Source organism: Peromyscus californicus, unplaced genomic scaffold (genome assembly GCF_007827085.1).
Source record: "Peromyscus californicus insignis strain IS unplaced genomic scaffold, ASM782708v3 Scaffold_18__1_contigs__length_77618521, whole genome shotgun sequence".
Classification (NCBI taxonomy): Eukaryota; Metazoa; Chordata; class Mammalia; order Rodentia; family Cricetidae; genus Peromyscus; species Peromyscus californicus.
This window is the reverse complement of record NW_026294480.1, coordinates 38,043,918-38,065,570: the sequence shown is the minus strand read 5'-3', so window position 1 is coordinate 38,065,570 and position 21,653 is coordinate 38,043,918. Positions and strand designations below refer to the sequence as shown.

At 42.3% G+C, this 21,653-nt stretch overlaps 1 protein-coding gene across 3 annotated transcripts in view; it reads right to left on the bottom strand.

Moving 5' to 3' along the window:
- Positions 1 to 21,653, bottom strand: part of Depdc1b (DEP domain containing 1B) — an 87,520-nt gene that overhangs the window by 49,266 nt on the left and 16,601 nt on the right. For 2 of the 3 annotated variants that reach the window (XM_052743267.1, XM_052743268.1), the window contains one exon: positions 11,587 to 11,852. In XM_052743267.1, coding sequence (XP_052599227.1) covers positions 11,587 to 11,852 — 266 coding nt within the window. Of the gene's footprint in view, positions 1 to 11,586; positions 11,853 to 17,767; positions 17,946 to 21,653 lie in introns of those variants that run through there. The other variant, XM_052743266.1, reaches the window with a different exon arrangement.

Sequence of the window (21,653 nt, the reverse complement as noted above, 5' to 3'; positions counted from 1 at the left end):
TTCCATTTTAAGCTTGGGTCTTGACATGCTACTGATGCACATATGAACTCTCAGAGACTGTGGCAGAATGCACGTGACCTGCACAGGCTCAAGCCTCAGCATCCCAACACAGAGAGGGGAAGTGGACATATGTTCCCACCTCTAATCAACAAGAAGCTATCTACAACTGATATTCATGAGCAAAGGAAAAATTAGTTTTCTCTAATGGAGTCTCCCTGGGTATATTAACCATTCTTCAGGGTAGGCGCCATACACAGGATTTGCTGGCCAGCACAAAACAAACTTGATGGGGGAATGTCTTTCCATATGCTGTGAAAATATGTTGCTCTGATTGGTTGATATATAAAGCTGTTAGGCCAATGGTGAGGCAGAATAGGGTTAGGCAGGACATTCTAACTAGAGAGGAGGAAGGAGAAAGGCAGGACAGAGGAGACTCTACCAGCTGCCGCCATGAGAAGCAAGATGTAAAGGTACTGGTGAGCCATGAGCCATGTGGCAAAGTATTGATTTATAGAAATGGGTTAATTTAAGATGTAAGATCTAGCTAGCAAGAAGCCTGAACCAGCAGGCCATACAGTTCATAACTAATATAAGCCTCTGTGTGTTCATTTGGGTCTGAGCTGCTGCGGGACCGGGAGGACTCGGGAGCCAGGTGGGCACAGGAAAACTTCAGCTGCACAAACTCAATGGTATTTTTGTTGACTTCTTGTCTCATTTTGCTTTGTTGGGGCATTTTTTTTGTCTTATTGATCTTTTGCTTATTCATTTTTATTTCTGTTTGGAGGTTGTTTATTTTTTGTTTGTTTTGGATTTGTTTGGTTTGTTTGTTTTTTTAAGAGAGAAAACATAAAGTTGAGTGGACAGGAGGTAGGAGAAAGGATCTGGGAGGAATTGGGGGAGGAGAAAAACATGATCAAAACATTTTATATGAAAAATATTTCAAAATCTTGAAAAATTGGTTTGAAAAAAAATTAAAGCTTGGAATCTTCTTATTGCTACCCACCAGCAATAGGAGCAAGTCACAGGTCAGCCAGATTCCAGAGCAATCCTGCTAAATACAACCAGCCAAGCACTTCTCCTATTTAAAAAATAAACAGGTGACCACCATAGTGTGTGTGTGTGTGTGTGTGTGTGTGTGTGTGTGTGTATGTGTGTGTGTGTGTAAAATAGCTTTAAGTTTTATCCCTATTGGGTATGTATGAGTAGGATTTATGTACATGGACACACTCACAACTTTGAGGGATCAGCTCTCCTCTACCTGGATTCTAGGAACCCAACTTTGGTTGTCAAGCTAGTGCAGCAAGCAGCTCTTCCTACTCAGCCATCTCACCAACCCGTAATTAAATTTAAACAATACCATATCTGTTCACACGCGCAGAGGGGCAGACATAATAATAAACATGAAATGTCTTAAACTAGAACATTCTCGGCATTTTGTTTAAACATTTTAAATAAATGAAATGTCCACTAGGCCCAATTCTGTGTGTGAATGTGTGTGTGTGTGTGTGTGTGTGTGTGTGTGTGTGTAAAGTGCAAGAATGTATAACTGCAGATGCATGCAACCATGCACAGGTCAGAGCAAGACAAAGAGTGTGTTCCTCTGTCACTTCGGCCTTCCTGCTCTGAGACAGGGCCTCTCGCTGAACAAGAGCTCACTCTCTTCATCTAGGCAGGCTGGCCTGCAAGCTCTTGGGATCCATTTGTCCCCAGTGCCCATCACAAGGGTAAAAGGGATTCATGGCCATTCCTGATTTTTACATAAGGGTTGGGGCTTTGAACACGGGTCCTTGTACTTGCCTAGCAAACCCTCTTCCCCACTGAGCGATCTCTCCAGCCCCCTCCATGAGTTTCTCATAAAGATCAAATAAGATGACTGAAATAGAACTGCCTCATACACTGGAAAAAAAAAAAAATCCTTTTTTTCTGTGCTGGGGATCAAACATCAGATATACATCCCAGCATTATTTTACTTCACTTGTACTCTGAGTTTTGGGAGAGGTTCTCACAATGGTCCAGAGTGGCATCAAACTAAGCTCCTCCTACGAACAACCTCTCGAGTGCTGAGATTACAAGTGTGCAATCACCATGTTTGGCTTGAAACTGCTTATAAAAACACAGCAGCGTGTGATCCCATGGCACAACGGTAGTACATTTGACGCTAAAATACAGTGTAGTATAACTAGCTGTGTCCCTCAAGCAGAAGTCTGGGGATGTAAAACTGCTAAAAGGGCCAACACCTGGTTCATCTATAAGCACCTATCACTGAAACCCAGGACTCTGTAGTCACTGGTATTGGTAAAGGAGAGAAGGGACCCTAGACCACGCTGGGAACTTCTCTATTGCATCTTCTCTAATTTCATGGACATTCAGACAGCAGAATATCACTTCCCTTCTTATACACTAAGCTCACTCTTTCCATTCATTTCCTCTTTGATTCCTGAAAAACCATGGCTAATTTAAGTGCATTCACCAAACAAATACAACAAGCATTTTTAAAATCTATAGATACTGGACTCGTTCCAGAATGAGGGCTTTATTCATCACCCGTGTTATAAAATTATTCAACATGCGTATATAATTTCTCTCTTTAAAACACAGTCAGGTGCTGGAGATACGGTTCAAAGGCAGAAGACCCTGGGTTTGATCTCTATCACTACAGACACAAAAAGCAAAACAAAAGAGAACGGAGTGTTGGCATTCCTGTAGCTTTCTGTAAGTGCACAGACTCAGGGTACCACCCTGCTGCACTTAGGTGAGCGTTTAGGTTGACTGTTGCCCATACCTCCCTCATTCGAGAAACTTTTCTTAAAGAAGGCAGCATAGCAGTTACTATGCATCACAAGAACTACGTGGCTGCAACCGTGCAGGCCACAGGCCTTCCTCACGAGTCTCTATGGTGGTATTTTACCCCAAAAGGTGCAAATTAGGAGAGATAGACTACAGACTCTTAATGACTTTCAAAGATTATTTGGAGATATTTCTCATCTACGAACTATGGTTGGGGTAAAAAATGATGAACTGCATAATTTGTTCAGAACCTTAGAAGGTGACAAGGACTTAAATAGTCCAAGAGAATTATCACCTGAAGCTAAGAAAGAATTGGCCTTGGTACAAAAGAAAGTACATGAAGGGCATGTGGATCGTAATGATCCAAAGCTGGATTGCATTTTGGTTATTTTACCTTCTAGGCATTCTCCTACAGGGAATATTAATGCAGAGGGAAGATATTATATTGGAATGGATATTTTTACCAAAAAAACAAATAAAAAATTAAAAACTTATGTGGAAAAAAAATCTCTGACTTGATTTGGAAAGGAAAATTGAGACTTCATCAATTAACAGTAATAGACCCAGCAGAAATTGTCATACCTTTAACTAAGGAGGACATTGAAAAATTATGGACAGAAAGTGAACCTTGGCAAAGAGCTTGCAGTAATTTTTTGGGAGAAATTAACAGTAAATATCCCAAAAGCGATAGAATTGATCTTATAAAGAGAGCTGATTGGATCTTGCCTCGAATTGTACAGGAAAAACCCATATCTGGAGTTCGTACATTTTATACAGATGCCAACAAACAAGGAAAAGCAGGTTACAAATCAGAAAATTTAAGTAAAGTGGTTCAAAGTCCTTATAATTCAGTTCAAAAATCAGAATTGTATGCTATTCTGTTGGTATTAATGGATTTTTCAGAACCTCTCAACATAGTAACTGACTCTCAGTATGCTGAAAGAGTAGTATTACATATTGAGACTGCAAAATTTATCCCTGATGCTTCAGAATTAACTTCACTATTTATACAATCAGGAAAAGGAGTCATCCTTTATATATAACTCACATTCGATCCCATACTGGTCTGCCAGGCCCTCTAGCACAAGGCAATGATGAGATTGATAAATTATTGATAGGAAATGTGCTGGAGGCCTCAGAATTTCATAAAAAAACATTATGTCAATAGTGAAGGTTTAAAAAAGGGTTTTTCCATAACCTGGCAACAAGCCAAAGAAATAGTAAAGAAATGTCCTACTTGTTCCTTCTACAATCAAACGCTATTACCAGCAGGATGTAACCCAAAGGGTACTCAGAGGAATGAAATCTGGCAGATGAATGTGTTTCACTTTGCAGAATTTGGAAAATTGAAATATGTACACCATACCATTGATACTTATTCAGGATTTCAATGGGCAACTGTTTTGAGTTCTGAAAAAGCTGATTCTGTAATCACTCATTTGCTAGAAGTTATGGCCATCATGGGTATACATGCACAAATCAAAACTGACAATGCTCCATCATATGTCTCTGTTAAAATGAAACAGTTTTTTGTTTATTACAATATAAAGCATATTACAGGCATACCACATAATCCTACAGGTCAAGCAGTTATAGAAAGATCAAACAGAACTCTAAAGGATATGCTAAATAAACAAAAAGGGGTAACAAAAAACCCCAGAAATAGACTGCTCTATTAACTTTGAATTTTCTCAATGCCAATGAGAAAGGAACAACAGCTGCAGAGAGACATTGGATAACAGAAAAAACTACAGAATTAAATCAGCCTATACACTTTAAGGATGTGCTGACCTCAGAATGGAAACCAGGATATGAGTTACGTTGGGGATGAGGTTTTGCTTTTGTTTCTACAGAAGATAAGCTGTGGTTACCATCAAAATTGATAAAGGTTCCATTTGAACAAGAGAGACCTCTTAATTAGAGAAGGTGATAGTTCATCAACCAGCATGAACATCCAATGCTGTGGGATGGTCTGTATGTCAAATTGCTCTGATTGGTCAATAAATAAAACACTGATTGGCCAGTGGCCAGGAAGGAAGTATAGGGGGACTAACAGAACAGGAAGGCAGAAGGAGTCACTGCCAGCTGCTACCATAACAAGCAGCATGTGAAGATGCCAGTAAGCCATGAGCCACATGGCAAGGTATAGATTTATGGATTAATTTAAGCTGTAAGAACAGTTAGCAAGAAGCCTGCCATGGACATACAGTTTGTAAGCAATATAAGTCTCTGTGTTTACTTGGTTGGGTCTGAGCGGCTGTGGGACTAGCTGGTGACAAAGATTTGTTCTGATTGTGGACAAGGCAGGAAAACTCTAGCTACAATCCAATTTAAACTAACTTATACCAGTAACACATGCCTTTTCATTTAATCAGATAATAACTTGCCAAAAAGGAACATCCCCAAAATTAGTCTTGGGGAAAGGTTTTTGTTTTTGTCCTTTAGGAGAATGAAGGTTAAGGAATCTGAAGAACACTGGACAAATGAGACAACTGAAGAAAAGGGACAAATCATCTATCCCAGGAAACAGAGTGAAATGGCGTATGGGTATATCATTTAAAAAAATTTTATGTCTTCCTAAATGTTTGTTTCTGCTCTTCTCTAAAGATCTAACACTATTAGTCTTCTAATAGTCCCAGTTCAATTAAAATTTAAAGCTGACTTTGAAGTTGGAGAATGGCTGTCTTCTTCTTTAAACTCAAGCATGTTATTAAAAGGAAAATGCAAACTCCCTGTATCATGCCAGAAGAAAAGAGCCATCTTCTGCTATGGGACAGGAGAAAAGCCAAATTAATTAAGGGACTATTCTATTACTAATCTCAACTCTTTGATTCTATTCTGATTCTTTAAATTTTTCTTAAAGCATAAATTTTATATCAAAATTTACAAGATTAATATATATAGATATATATACATTTTAAACTTTGTTCAGATATGAATGGTCATATAGAGTACTAACTAATTCTAGAAAAAAGGCTTCAATTAGCTGCATATATACGTCTTTGTGTTCGAATCTCTTAGTTTTCTGCAGGAAATCACGGCCAGGCCTAACATCAACTGAAGTCTCCAGGAAGAAGATGGGGCCCCACAACAACAACAATTCCACATGGACAATAATAGTATCACTAAGCTGACAAACATCATCTACAGATCAGCTTTGAGCTCAGAGCAATTTTGAGATGGCTAGCTGAGATGATCCAGTCTCAAAGACTACTTGAATAAAGACTTGAGATAAACCCTGAACTTTGGCATTATACACTGACTGGATAATGAAGGATATAGTTACCTTTCCTAGAATTTGACAATTAACCTAAAATTTTTCTTTCAGGATAAAGATAACTTCGCCCATACCCAGCAGGAAGCAATTTTAAGAATACGAGGCCCACATTCCCAAAGAGGTGGTGTGGAGCGGGTAGTTTTTTGGTCTTTTTAATGGGTTTTGGGTCTGGGATAATTTTCATTGTTTAGGGGGGTTGGTTAAAAGTTGTTGTCAAGGGTTAGGAAAAAGGCTAAGCAAAGGAGATTAGATTTAAGGTTCTTGTTTTAAAAAAAAAAAGACAATTACTAGTTTTAAATACTTTACATTGGATTGGATTGTTTTATATTGTATACAAATTATATATATTGAAATTGATATTGTTAGAAAATGCTATATGTATATTTCTAATTGTACTTATACCGTCCATTTAACAATGTAATGCAATTTTCTGATCCTTGAATGTTGTTATTAGCAACTATTAGGATATAAAGAAATGAAAGCTAGTAGTTAGACATTACAATAGAACTTGTAGTCATATTAGATATGTTTTAAAAATTGAGTACATATATTTTAGATAGACAGGTCATCTTCAAACCCTTCAGAGATCTACAGAATATGGCATTTAAAATGTTTTAATAACTTAGAAAATTTTTCTTTTTTGTTATGACTATGAGACATGTCGGCTCCTGGCAGTACCAATCTACTTCAGAGAAAATATGGGCATTGAAGAAACTGCATATGGAGTTAACTTTCATTGTGGCAAAAGTTAGCCACTGGACAACAAAGTATCCTTGAATCAACAGGACAAACAGGACAGACAGGACATGAAACAAAGGACTACTGATTCTTGCCAAAACAAGTGTGATTATGGCTTTATCAAAAGGCATCTTCTGAGGCCAGGACAATATGGCACCATCCCTGAAGTGGCCTTCACAATCCAGAAAAGGTACAGTGCCCTTTTCTTCGAAGGCAGCTGAACAGGCAGTGGGCGGATAGCTTCTGAAGCTATGGAACAGCAGCTGAAACAGTTATTCTTGAAGAGTAGCTAAGCTCACGCCTCTCAATAGTAAAATGGCATTTAATAGAGGGATGTGAAGAAGAACGGGATGCTGAGATGAAGCCACATATACACAGCCAAGAAGAATGGACAGTTGAATTAAAAAACCATCAACAATTTCCAGAATTTAAAATCCTGAATCATGACATGACACTAGTGGAATTCAGGTGTTTCTGGTACATGGACTGCTCTCACCCAATGTGAGGTTGAACTGTTGACCTTGTGTACATCCTACTTCACAAATGAGTCTGTCAGATACGCAAAGCCTATAGGCTGAAGATGATGCCCCAACACTGCGGAGAAACCTCAGGTGAATGTCCAGGCAGCCGGCTGTTTCTGTCAACTCACAAATTTTTTGGAAGTTGCTTGCATGCACTTCCTGTTTTTATTTTTGTTAGGTAATATTATTTTCCTTCTTGGATCTCTGAGGGAGTTGAAGATTAGTTAGTTATAGTTGAAGACTAGTTAGGATAGAAAGTGAATTAGGTACATTTTGGACTTACCAAAATAGGATAGATAATGGAATTATTTTCTCTGAATTTGTCAAATACAAATGGACTAGACATTGTTTAGGTATTTATTACTTGTATATATTGTATATAGTTATTGTACTTTTGTATATAGTTTTTCGTATGTTAGTTATAACCTTTTCCTTTTTTCTTTTTATTAAAATAGAAAAGGGGAAATATGGTGGTATTTTACTTGTACTGAAATGTGATTTTAATTGTATGTTAATAAATAAAGTTGCCCGGGGGTCAGAGCTATTAGAGCCATAGCAAGAGCGTGGCGGTGGTGGCGCACGCCTTTAATCCCAGCACTTGGTAGGCAGAGCTAGGTAGATCTCTATGTGTTCAAGGATACAGCCAGCAGACAGTGACGAGGCGGTCATGTGGTTGGTTTTACAACCAATAAGAAGGCAGAACAGAAAGTCTATATAAAGACAAACACACAGGAAGTAGCTCTCTTGGCTGAAGAGGATAGCTGCAGCAGACGGGTAAGGCTCTTAGCCCTGATCTCTTGGCTTTCTTCTTTGCATTGGTTCTGTGTTCCTTATGTAATAAGACGGTCGGTTACATCTACAAGTCTCTGTGTTTATTCATCACTAACCTCATCTTGTGGAACTGAGCAGTCTGGCACATCACAAGTACACAGACTAGACAGTCCTCAAAATGATGAGTTCTCCACTACTAGCTCCAAGACTCTGAACGTGTTTGTAAACCTGGCTTTATTCATTTCCTAACCTTCATATTTAGGAAAACTCAGAGTGGGGGCTCACAACTATAATCTCAGTGTTTAGAAGGCTGGGACAGGATTACCACAAGTTTAAGCCATCCTGGACTGCAGAGTAAAACTCTGTCCAAAAAGAAGAAAATAATCATATAATGAGGACACCAGCTTTGTATCTGCACGAGTTGAGTTAAATGGCAAATTACATATTGAGTTTGGAACATCAGAGATGCTCTGGAATGTTAGTTTCTTTCTTTCCAACAAAAACTCCCCTCCTTGTCCTTTTCAGAACTTTCTAGACTACTTAGAAAGGACTCCTTTCCATAAATCTGGATCTTTTGAGTATGTCCTAAATCCCGCCACCACTGACTCCATCCACTTCAAATCTAACCTGCCTTGACTTATTCTCTCTTCTTCAACTTTCAGGATAACTTGGCTTTAGATTCTTCACCTGAAGAAAGCAGCTGGAGCTACACCAGTCAGAACAGCAAGGGCAACCCTCCCCAGAACTCTAGCATGGGATGCTAACTACCTCGAGCACCATTCCAGAAGCCTGTGGGTGAGCAACAGCTGGATGTACACTCATTAGCTCACTCTCAATACAAGTCACAGGCACTTTCACCAGTGATTTACATGTTTAAATAGACTCCATCCAAGACTAACCTAGTGGTTAATTTACAGAATTCCCATGCAGGAAACAGCAAAGAGATAGTGAGTTTTCAGATACTAAACAACAAAACACTGTCCTGTTTATGATTCACAAGCATTCAGTTACCAGAACTAAGAAACAAGGGAGAAAAATCATTAAAATCAGCCCTCCATATCCATGAGTTCCGTGTCTTCAGATTCACCCAAGCATGGGACAAAAGTATAAGAAGAAAGACTTCCAGCCAAGTGCATTGGCTCCTCTATGTACTCCCAGACCTTCGGGACACTAACACAGAAGGACCACTTTTGAGCCTAGGAGTTCAAGGCCAGCTCAAACAACATAGCAAGACCACCATCTCAAAGAGTTTTAAAAAAAAAAGGTTTTCAGAAAGTTCAAAAAGCAAAACTTGAATTTGCCGTGTATCAAATACTATGCTGAGCCCATATGAGCAAAAAGTTATTGCTGTAGCCCATCATCTCACACTTTTTCAGATTCTCGTCAGCACTTACGGCAGAGCATCCTTCGCCTCCCATCTTATTTACCTCACTTCCTGTTCATGATCTGTGTCCTTCGGAAAACAGTGGTTGTATCTGGATGGAATATATGTACTGCTGGTCATTATTACATAACAATGCAGTATAACTATGTAGCACTTATATCATATTAGGCATTATTGGTAATGCTCTAGAGAGCATTTAATGTACAGGGGATGTGTATAGGTTATATGCAAATGCTATATTTTACATAAGGAACTTTAGTATATGCAGATTTTTGGATACATGGGGAGTTCCTGAAACCAATACTTGGTGGACCCCAAGGACCACTACACTTAATGAAGAAATATCATCTATCTTGTGAATATTTTTTTATCAAAGGGGATGTATAATTAAGTCTTAATACTGAAATGAAAAATTATAGTAATCAGTGCTCAGTGGAATACACTCCTATCTTATTCTCCTGAGGATCCCAGAGTCTCGGGATTTAAGATCACAATAGGAAGCTGGGCGGTGGTGCCGCACGTCTTTAATCCCAGCACTCAGGAGGCAGAGACAGGCAGATCGCTACGAGTTCAAGGCCAGCCTGGTCTACAGAGCGAGTTCCAGGACAAGCTCCAAAGCTATTCAAAGAAACTCTGTCTCAGGGGAAAAAAAAAAAATCACAATAGGAAAGATTGTGTGTTACTCATCCAGAGAAGCCTTTCAGAGGGTTCTAGCTAAATCTTGATGGGTACAAGCAAGGAAACTCCCAAAAGGAATCCCGATTGGGTGGTAGTTTAATTCCAGCACTCAGGAGGTAGAGGCAAGCGGGATCTCTGTGAGTTTCAGGCCTGCCTGGTCTACAGAGAAAGTTCCAGGACAGGCTCCAAAGCTACACAGAGAGACCCCGTCTCAAAAAAACAAACAACAACAACAACAACAAAAAATTCCCAGTGCAGTTTGTCATGTGGAACCAGAACTCGACTTCCCCCTGTCTGAGGCCAATAAGCAGTCAGGCCTCAGAATAAGCTGAGACCATTCAAGACTCTAATTAAACTTAGATCAGCAAATAATTGCCAAATGGAGATACCACTAACTGCTCAGATGACAACCTTGACATGTGGGCACTGGAGACTTTGGAGGGCACTCCATACGGAGGTCTGGCTGGAAATGTACAACAGCGTCTGTCGTTAGCCCTGCATGCATACGACCACCCTCACCCTGCTCTGCTTTGCACAGATGCTAGTCTAAGAGGGAAACAAAGAAATAGATCAGGTACAAGAGAGCAGCTTCCCTTTGCTCAAAGCCATGCGCCCTGGGGCAACACACTCATTAGACGTGTTAGAATCAGGGTCTTGTTTTCTGGTTAGAACAAAGGAGAGCAAGAGCTAAGAGTCTGTGTTCTCCACTCCTGTGTTAGGCCCTCTCTAGTTCTCGGCACTGACAGGGGCTTCTACGATCGATAAAGCAGTTCCTCTCTGAGCCTGCATGATGGCATTCCTCTCTAGTCACCTTCCATCACCTGAATTTTAGGGAAGTCTCCTTGGCCTCCATCAGTAAAATACCCTACAGTTCCGTGAGAAAGTATTATAGGAGATCTCCATTTCCCTCAGATTACCTGGTGGTAAATGTCCACATTATAAAATGTTGTCAGCAAATCACATGGATGGAGGCGGGCTTGCAACACCAGGCTCAGTCAGAGATGGTAAGGAACTCTAACACAGTCCACACATGTACCCTGAGCTGTTTCCAGATCAGACAGTCTGCCCCTGAGTATTCCAACCCTTAGTGTTCAGCAAAGCTAAACCCAGAGGTACCGTTTCACCTCCTTGGGTACTCTAGAACTACTAAGTCACTACACTCACCCTCCCAGGCCAGCAGAAGGCATGGAAATTCTTCCCTACCGGAAAAGCATCACAACAAAATCCTGTTCTGGGGTGCTCTGGTGGAGCAGGACAAATTGCAATTGGTTTTATTTTAACAGCCCATTCAGTTAGGCACTTAGCACATTACAAACAGAATCATCGCTTCAGTGGACACAGTAAATTCTTCCACTTCAGGAAGTTTCCAGATGCTGAGCAGTCGCACTCAATCTCCCTACAGTCCTGCAGAGTTCACACGCCGCCATTACCTGTAGAGGTGCCGGTTGTCTTCAAAATCCTCCTGGCCCCATTTTCCCTTGACGTCTTCAATAACGTGATTCTTCAGGAATTTTTTTAGCAGCTGGACTGTTTGTTTGCGAGTTACCTCGGGCCCAAAGTTCTGACTGTTCCTCAGGAGCTCGTGCAGCCAGTCCACAGCTTCCGCTGCTGTGAAGCAGTTCTCGTGACTCTTGAAACGACAGCGGTGTTTCCGTAAAGGCATCCTGGCACGAAAAAGCTCCACCGTTTCATTCCACTAGGCAAAGGATACAAAAGAATTCAGTTATCGACTAGTGGTCTTTAAAGGTTAATACATCCCAAATATTTAAATCAAGGAATGCCATTTTTCCATTTAATAAATTGCTTGGAGACTGGGGACTGCTTAGCATACACAGGATCCTAAGTAAAAGGATAAACAAATTGGTAGGTTGGTAGGCAGGTAGGTGAATAAACAAGTAGACAGATAAAGTTAAATTTTTTAAATTAAAAAACACTAGAATAAGCTGGGCGATGGTGGCGCACGCCTTTAATCCCAGCACTCGGGAGGCAGAGGCAGGAGGATCTCTGTGAGTTCGAGGCAGCCTGGTCTACAAAGCGAGTTCCAGGAAAGGCACAAAACTACAGAGAAACCCTGTCTCGAAAAACCAAAAAAAAAAAAAAAAAAAAAAACACTAGAATAACAGATGGAAATTTAGTATTTTATTTTCAGCCTTCAAACTCTTAAAGTCCTAACAAGTGGATGGTGGGAGGTAATGATTACAAAATGATGTGAATGTAATTAATGCCACAGAACTATACACTTAGAAACAGTTAAAATAGTCTAAGTTATGGTTATTTTGTTACAATTGAAGCAAAAATAGAACCACTTACAAAACAGAAATAAGCAAAATGCAGCTTCTAAAGGATAGTTCATCCTTTACTCATTCAAGGAATAGTTATTAAAGACACTGTCAGCAAGGTGTGCTAGTAGTAAAAAATCTGTGAATTTCTATGAATGAAAATCATGGGAGTAAGTACTGGTTAAAACTAAGCTCATAGCTAAGCTTGGTGCTGCACACTTACTTATAATCCCAGCACTCAGGAATCTGAGGCAGGAGGACTTTGAGTTCAAGGCCAGCCTGGAAGTCCCAGGCCAGCTTAAACTGTACAGTGAAACACGCCAAAACTTACTTTCCAAAATCTAGCCCATTATGCATAATTCATTTCTAGAAGTCCCTTGTTTAATATGACTTCATTCAGCCAACACTTACAGACTGTTCACAGTGTGAAAGAGATCTCATGGGGAAAGAAAAAAGGCATGAATAGTGATGATACACTGCACAGTGTCAAAGACCTCAAGACAATAGAGAAAACCCTTCACAGTAGTATCAAGTTTTTGCTTATTTGCCAAAGAAAGATGTTCGAAAGGAATCGCTCGTCAGATATGTCAGATCATACACACAAACTGCAAAGCCCCTTCCACACTTTTGTCGCAGTCAAGTTCTCTCCCGCCCTTTGCTTGCCTGAGAGGGTGGTTGGTTTTGAGGCTCTTCTGAAAGAACACAGTTTAGTCAGGCATGGTGTCTTCAGATGCCGCATGGTCACAAAAAACTGAATGGACAGAGTTCAGGCTCTGAAGCCCCATCTAATTTCACAGCCTGCTCTGCTAATGACCAGCAGGCCAGCCTCACATTCACTGCTAGCCAAGCCTGTGTATCTCCAGCTACATAGCAACAAAGACCAAGAGACAAAAAACTAAAACTAAAAAGTCTATCACAGCACCTGCCCTAAAGTAGGTACTTAATAAATCTACCCATGTATTCTATTTTATTATCAGGGTATAGCCATTGAAGTTGGAACAAGTATATAGAAAAGCTCCCTTTGAGTCTCCAGGATTCAGTCCAGTCTCTGCCAAGAAGCAGAAAATACTGGAGCACAGTTAACACATTTCTATAGAATATAGAAATTATAGCAAACTAAATTACAGCAAACTAAAACTCAAAAAGGCTGAGATTCTGATACATGAAAATCATTGAAACTAGCTGGAGTGCTGGCATGTACCCACCCATAGTCTTCTGATTTGCCTTAAGGCAAGATGAATGTGAGTTCAAGGCCAGCATAAGCTACAAAACAAGACTTCCCTCCTATCCACCCTTACAAAAAAAACAATCAAAAAAGTAGGCCATGGAGGTAGGTGTTGCCCATGATCAGACTGCTAAGAAACAGGACATCATGAGCTGGTTCAATCCACTCCAGCCAAATCAAAGAGACACGTCCCCCCCCCCCCCCCCCCCCCCCCCCCCCCCCCCCCCCCCGCCGTCCCCCATTACACTTGGTTTAGGAACCTTTAAAAAACAAACGTGTCAGCTGGGTGGTGGTGGCACACGCCTTTAATCCCAGCACTTGGGAGGCAGAGCCAGGCGGATCTCTGTGAGTTCGAGGCCAGCCTGGTCTCCAAAGCGAGTTCCAGGAAAGGCGCAAAGCTACACAGAGAAACCCTGTCTCGAAAAACCAAAAAAAAAAAACGTGTCAGATTAGTGCATATTGACTCACACTCAATACACTGCTGGTGATGCACATGGCACAGTGATCCTGGCCTTGATTTAAGAGATGTTGGGCCGCTTCAACAGGACAGAATCAGTCTCTGAAGAACGGGGAAAACATGAGGTACTGGATGAGACTGGGGGTTCTAATCTCAGATCTTCCATTCATGGTTTATATATATATTTGGTACATATTAAGTACCATAAAAAATCCAGTTTCCTTCTGCTCCCAAATGTCACTGATAGACTCACATGAGCCACTATGTCGCTTTAAGACAAAAACCAGATCTCTCTAGATGTCGTTTTTTTAAATAACTTTAAGACAATCGGCCTCTTCCTCCTTATTTATGAGTGAAATTGCATCAGCAACAGGAACTCAGGAAGTGAATAGGTCTAGAATAAGGAAGCCATTTATCCAGCTCCTGCTGGAAGCTTTATGAACATGGCAATGACCTAGTCAGCATCCCAACAGTCAGCTGACAGTGGCAGCCATGAGTGGATACTGCAAGCATCAGAAAGTGGTCACTATATAAAAACAGTCACAGCTTTCCATAGCCTATGCCAGAGACACCAAGAACACCACAGCAATGTTCCTGGCATTCCTTAGAATTAATCCCACCCCTCATGAGGCCCTAGCCTACTCTTTGCTTCTAGAATGTGAATGTGTGACTAAATGGCTATCATTTTTGTTCCTCATACAGCAGGAACATGCCAATCTTCCTCCCCACTGTACCTTTGCATAAAGCAATCCTCAGAGTAACTGTTACTGCTCTATTGGCGGCATGAACCTGGGAGAGGAGAGCCTAAAGAGGAGGCGGGCTAAAGTCTCATGCAATAGCCAACTTTATTCAGAGCATCAGACAGTTTACATTCTGAGGGTGTTCTAAGGGTTAGACAAAGTCTTAGGAGCAGAGAGGGAACAGAGAGAGAGAGAGCAGAGAGAGAGGGTGGAGGTCTGCATCTGGCTTTTTAAGGCACAGATTTCATGACCACGTAGTCGCCAGGGCCCCCTGATGACGTAAGATGCAAGATCCCGAGCTGCGTGTATGTACAGGATCCTAACAATAAGGACTTATCATACCCAGATCCAGTTTGTTACCCTTGAACAAGTATTATGAATAAATTGTGTAGAGGAGGAAATTTTTTTTTCTACCCTAAAGGAAGATATAACAGTCAACCCTTATCCAAAGTTTCGGTTACCCACAGTTAATAAACTTTACAATTCCTAAGTTTTCAATTGCATGCAGTTCTGAGTAGCAGAGTGAAATTGTCTCATCCTGTCAGGGATGTGAATGATCTCAATGTCCAGTGTATCCACACTGCATATGCCACTCACACATAAGTTATTTAGTCCTGTGTAGGTTATCAGATCAATTGGTGAGGTAATCTTTATTTGAATGAACAATGGCTCTAAAGTATTATAGTGAACTTTATTAGAGTATGTTAATTGCTCCATTTTGTTAGTATTGTTGTTAATCCCTCATTGCGTTAATTTATAAATTAAACTATCATAGACATATAGGAAAAACATATAGTATATATACTATATATAGGGTCTAGCACTATCATGGTTTTAGGCATTGGCTGGGTGTCTTAGTCAGTGTTCTATTGCTATGAAGAGATACCAGGACCAAGGCAACTCTTATATAAAACATTTAATTGGGAGCTTGTTTATAGATTCAGGGGTTTAGTATATTATCATCATGATAGGGAGCATGAGAGCAAGCAGGCAGGTGCTAGAGAAATAGCTAAGAGTAAAATCCACAGACCGAGAGAAAGACTCTGGGCTTAGCATGGGCTTTTCAAACCTCAAAGCCCACCCCCCACCCCGTGACGCACTTCCTCCAACAAGGCCACAAACACACCTCCTAATCCTTGTACTCTTTTCAAACAGTTCCATTCATGATGATTAAGCATCCAAATATGTGAGTCTATGAGGGCCATCCTTATTCAAACCACCAAGTGGGATTCTTGAAACATACCCTTCACAGGTAAGAGAGGGCTGCCATGTTTGTGAAAGTCACTGAAAGTCAACCTCTATCTTCCCTCAGGTCAGAACTAACAATAGTCCTGACCTCAGGCAGTTTAAATGCTGAAACCACTTCTGTCAAAGCAGTTATGAAAACTGTGGGGGGCCCAAAACAGCTTGACCACACAGCTGCCATGACAGGCTTAGAGGCCCAGACACAGGTTCTGTGACCAGCTTACTGGCAGGCAACACCCAGACCCAGGAAAAGCCATAAGCTGACCCTACCTAGGGAGGGCCTACATCTAAGGGGAAGTACCTGACATCCCAAACATTGCAACGTTAGATAAGGTGGCCAGGTGTCCCTGAGTCTAGCACACACCTATTTCTGTTTTACAGATACTCCTAGACAAATGTCAGCCAATCAGGGCCCTGGAAATCCCCTCACTCCAACCTCTGCTATGATAAAAACTCTATCCAGCCTGAGCTCAGGGCCCTCTGCTCTCACCACTGCTTTGGACAGACAGAAAGACTAAGCTTGGAACTTGAAAATAAAGGCTCTTTGCTTTTATATATGGGACTCAGGCTCTGTGGTGGTCTTTTGGGGGTCCCCGCGATCTGGACATAACAAAAATACCAACTTTAAGACTACTTTTCCTTGTCATTACCATTCATACCTCTTAGAAACTGGCTCTAAAGAAAGATTCATAATCTTTTTTTTCCTTTATGATTCTCCAAGTGCCCTCATAAGTCTAATAAAAGAATAAAGAACAAGCAGCCCAAAATCTGACTTCTCATCCAGAAGGTGGCTTGACTCCACAGAAGACAGAGACCCTGCCTCTAGAAAGAAAGGAAACTACGTCTCTAGAATATGAGTCTAAGAGTTAGAGTTTGGATCCTCCTCCCCACCTTTCCCAGGATATTTCTTAGAGTACAGAGAGCGGCGAGACTTGATTGCAAGGTACATGCACCTGATAGTAGTTCACACAGACTAAACGCAAAGTCCTCACGTGTGCCTACCCCGTCATGCTAATCCTTGGAGGCAGAGGTCAGTAAAATTACTTCCTCCAAGTAATAACACTGATCAGCTAAGTTTCCATGAGAAAAAGGCCTCTCCTCACCCTGGCGCATCTGCAGAGCTTGCAGACCACCTATCAGAGCTGATCCCTAAAGTGAGGTGGGTGCTGACAAATACTGAAACGCCCCGGGCAGGAACCTTTAGAAGAGCAATCCACCTCCGTGCTGTGCACCGTTACAAATACAAAGATCATTAGTCAAGTGTCAACAGTGCCACTCAGGAAGTAGACACGCCCTTGCCTGGATCACCACAACCCACAAGTGCTACACGGGTAGGGTGGTCCTAGGGCCCCACCTAAGGTCAAATCCCAGACGCTAGAGTAGGTAGGGGAGGACAAAGGGGAACGCCACCGCCTGGTGTTCGCTTCCCGTTAAGGCTGAAACCGCCGTCTACTGCCCTAACATAGCCACAGCCAGCAGATGAAGTCCATCCCACCCTGGTGGGGCTGGCTCCGGGCCTCGTCTGCCGGCTGCGGGGCAGGGTGAGGAGCCGCAACCCCAGCAGACGCTCGCCCACCAGCCCCGGCAGACCCCAGCGGATGCGCACCGGCCGGGTCACGGCGGGGACGGTGGCGCGGGGTCCGCCCGGCCCGCACTCTCACTCACCAGCTTGGTGGCCCGGTACGGCCCGGGGCCCACGATACGGTGCTCCATTCCTAACCCGCAGCGGTCGCCGGGCAACGCCGGCGCGGACTCCGGAGCTCGCCGCGCCGCAGTTTGAATTGCCAGCCTGCAGGTTCCGGGCGCTGATTGGACAGTGCCGGGGCACGTCACAGGAACTGCGTGAGTGGGCGTGGCCGTGCGTGGGCTAGGTGTCTTTACGCTGGGTTTCGCCCTCCCGCAGCTGAACCGGGAAGATGCTTCCTCCTCACCAGTGGGCGCTCGGACACTCGCGGGCGTGACCGATCGCGCAGGGTATCATCGCCGGGACGCCGTGGAAGGCGCTGGCCAAACCCTACCCCGACTTACCGCGACGCGGGCCCACTCGGCACACCAGCTCTGCCGCTGAGCCCAGTGAGTCAAGCCTACCTGGAACCTGGTAGATAATCCCTGTCAGCAGCACCCAGGGCAGAGAATCTGGGAGTTAGCTAAGAGAGGAAGAAGTGGGTGGTGAAAGGAAGCGGGTTGACAGCTGTCCAAGTGGAGGAACTTTGAAAACCCAGATAAAGGCAATCCGCCATAAGGAGTCGTAGAGAGACTATCAAAGCGATAAGGAGGCTCTGGTTGGCTTCTGTTCTGTTCTCTTGATAAACTACAATAATCTTTTCCCTCCTTGAACTTGATGTTTTCTATTTAGCATCTGACTGATATGGGTAGTCCTTTGTTTATGGGGTTGATGAGTATGTTTTCTCTGCACTGAATCGCCTTCCCACCTCCAGCCCTTGGGAACTGGTCCGACTTGGAACTGTTCGAAGAGACAAATAACTTCACCAGTGTCTACACTATATGCCTTTCATCAGTAACCACAGTTCAGACTCTGTCTGGACGCCTCGGTGAAGACCAGGACAAGAGCCTGCTGAGCACTCCCCTTGATCATGGAAGCTACTTTTTGCAATCGACAGTGGTTAATCCAGACCCTCAAAACTGGTGACAGTGCTGAGATTAAGTAGCCCTGAGCATGGGATATTTATATGAACATCTGCTCTCAGGGAACACGGCAGAAGAGGAGGCAAAATGTACGAGCTGAGGGATTGGGAGGAGTTCTGTGAGATGCTGTCTTCGGGACATGATACGGATGTTATACTCATGAACTCACAGCAAGTTTGATTACCTGTACTAGACCTGCACACGATGGAGCCTGTCAACATTCCAGCAGGCCAGGGCCGGGCCACTAGTGAGGAGGTTATTGGAAGTTAATGGATGCTGAGAGATATCATCTATTTTCTTCCAGTAAATAACCCCACACCCATGCCCATGTAAGCAACCCTAATTAAACTCAGTGAATCATTAAAAAAAAAAAAAGATTACAAAGTAAAGCCTAGACATGCTCAGTGAAAATTTTATTTGAGGGCCTGAGTTGAGATGCTTGTTAGTAAAAGCACTTGCCACTAAGGCCAATGCCCTGAGTTTGATCCTGAGAGCCTATATGGTGGAAACAGAGAACTGACTCCCCCAAGTTGAGCTCTGACCCCCACACAGGCTTTGGTGACCTCTTCCCAAGAGCTGAGGATAAACACTCATGCCATTATGTATGTCTGACTCATAATCCTTGTATTTGTGAGACATAGTCCAGAGCTTCTTCAAATCACTGATAATCACATTGGATTAGATATGTAAATAGGAGAAACTCCATTTTATTACTAAGAAAACTGAGCTCCAGAGGAGGCAGACAGCTTGCTTAGAATCAATCCATTGTCTAATAACTAACAGAAAGTGGACCTACACCTGTGCTTTCCATTACCATAGTCTGTGTAGAGTTTGATTTCATTTGGTAATTTGGTTTGGATGGTTTTACTAATACCTTCAAAAATCGAAATGGACAGTCAAAATAAAATCTAACACATATTTATTTATACAAAGACATTTCAGGAACCTGTCATCAATGTACCCAATAATCTTTACCAGGCTCCAGTTTTATAAAAAGGAAAGCACACAGTTGAATAACTAAAAGTGATCAAAGTCAATGTCTTTAATTATCTTTCAGCGCCCCCCCCCCATTATAAGTTGGGTTGAACTGGGTGTCACTGAATACAGAGTGTATATTTAATGACATTACTGCCTCCCTAAGTGTAACTCCCAGTTATGCCTCAGTTAGATCACTGCATCCTTTTCTACATCCTGAGCAAAACAATTTTAATAACTTGCTGTGCATTCTCTTCTGTGGCACACTCAAGTCTGAGGCCGTTGAGATGCTACAGAAACTGACTCCGTGTGCAGACATCCTCATGGGATGCATGTTAGTTATCTCATGGAGAACTGGCTGTTTCACTGCCTTGCCACTGGCAGTAGGAAGTTGCAAGCTGGGCAGCGGAAAGAAGTTGGCCTCAAGTAGACTGTGTGCGGGAGGTTGTGATTCTCGAATCACTCTGACCAGGGAGTGGCTGAGCTCTGCCTTCTCACCCAGAGGATTCCTGGATATCACATTCAGTACAGCTCCTGCACAAGTCACTCACTGCCCAAGTCACTCACTGACCACAAGTCACTCATTGCTTACACGAGACTTTAGCTCTTCATGATGCCCCTCAATGTCCATTCAGTGTTGTTGGGTTTTTTTTATTAGCATTTCAGCCATCAATAATATCCATTTGTAGGGGCTAGAGAAATAGCTTAGTGGTTAAGATTGCTTCCTGTTCTTCCAAAGGACCAGAGTTCAGCTCCCAGCACCCATATTGGGTAGCTTACAACTGCCTGTAGCTCCAGCTCCAAGGAATATGACTCCCCCTTTTGGCCACTGCAGGCACATGCACTTAGGTACACATACACACACACACACACACACACACACACACACACACACACACACACACACACAAATGCAAACACACTTCATTTGAAAATAAAGTAACTCTTAAAAATTGTCCATTTGCTGAGATTCTTCAGAGTTAAAAGCCTGGCTTTCTCTGCACTGCTATTACTCTGTACCACCACTTCCCCATCGGAAAGTGTTTCTCCAGAGCATACATTAATGTTATTCACAAATATGAGTTACAGGTGAAAAAGAAAGGGTAGAGATGTATGAAAAATATTTTTAAACTATATAATTTCATTGTGATTATTTAAACTATTAAGTGGAATTATCTCAGCATTTGAAAAAAAGAATGTTCACAAAAAAAAAAAAAGGATGGTCACTCAGTGATTCAGCAAGTATGCAGGTATACCTACTATGTACAAGATACTGGTCCAGTTACTAGAATACAGCAATAGATCATGCAAAGTCCCTTTTACCTACAGTAGACATCCTAAGTAAGAAGGGATGTGGAACTAAATATAATATGAATACAGAGAGAGAGAGAGAGAGAGAGAGAGAGATCTTGTGGTGATGGAGTGTGGGGGAAAAAAGCAGAGCCATGAGGGAGAAGATGGTGCGAAGAGATGCTCTTTTTGTCCAGTGACCAGAGAAGACACGACTGACCAAGGGACATGTGAGTAGTCAATGTGACCGAAGTCAGGGAGCTGCGTGAGGAACAACCTTCAAAGCCAGGAAAATGAGCAGACCCCATGAAAGCCTGAGATAGGCTCATGCCTACCCTAGCCAGGGTGCACAAGGAGCTTGACACTGGAGGCAGGGAGACAGGGAGAGGGGAAGAGATCAGATAAAGGGTACAGAAAGGCCTTGGGGCCACATTATAGTCCATGGGATTAAAATCTCGTTCTAATTTAATTAAAAGCACATTAAAAGTTTTTGATCAGGCAAGGGCCAAGATCTGGAATATTTTTCAGTGCCACTCTGGCTACTGTGCCAACAATGATTGGCTAGGGGAGGCACGGAGCACAAGGCTGGAAACAGGTAAATGAGCTAGGAGACTGTTGCAACCGCTCAACAGATAAGACA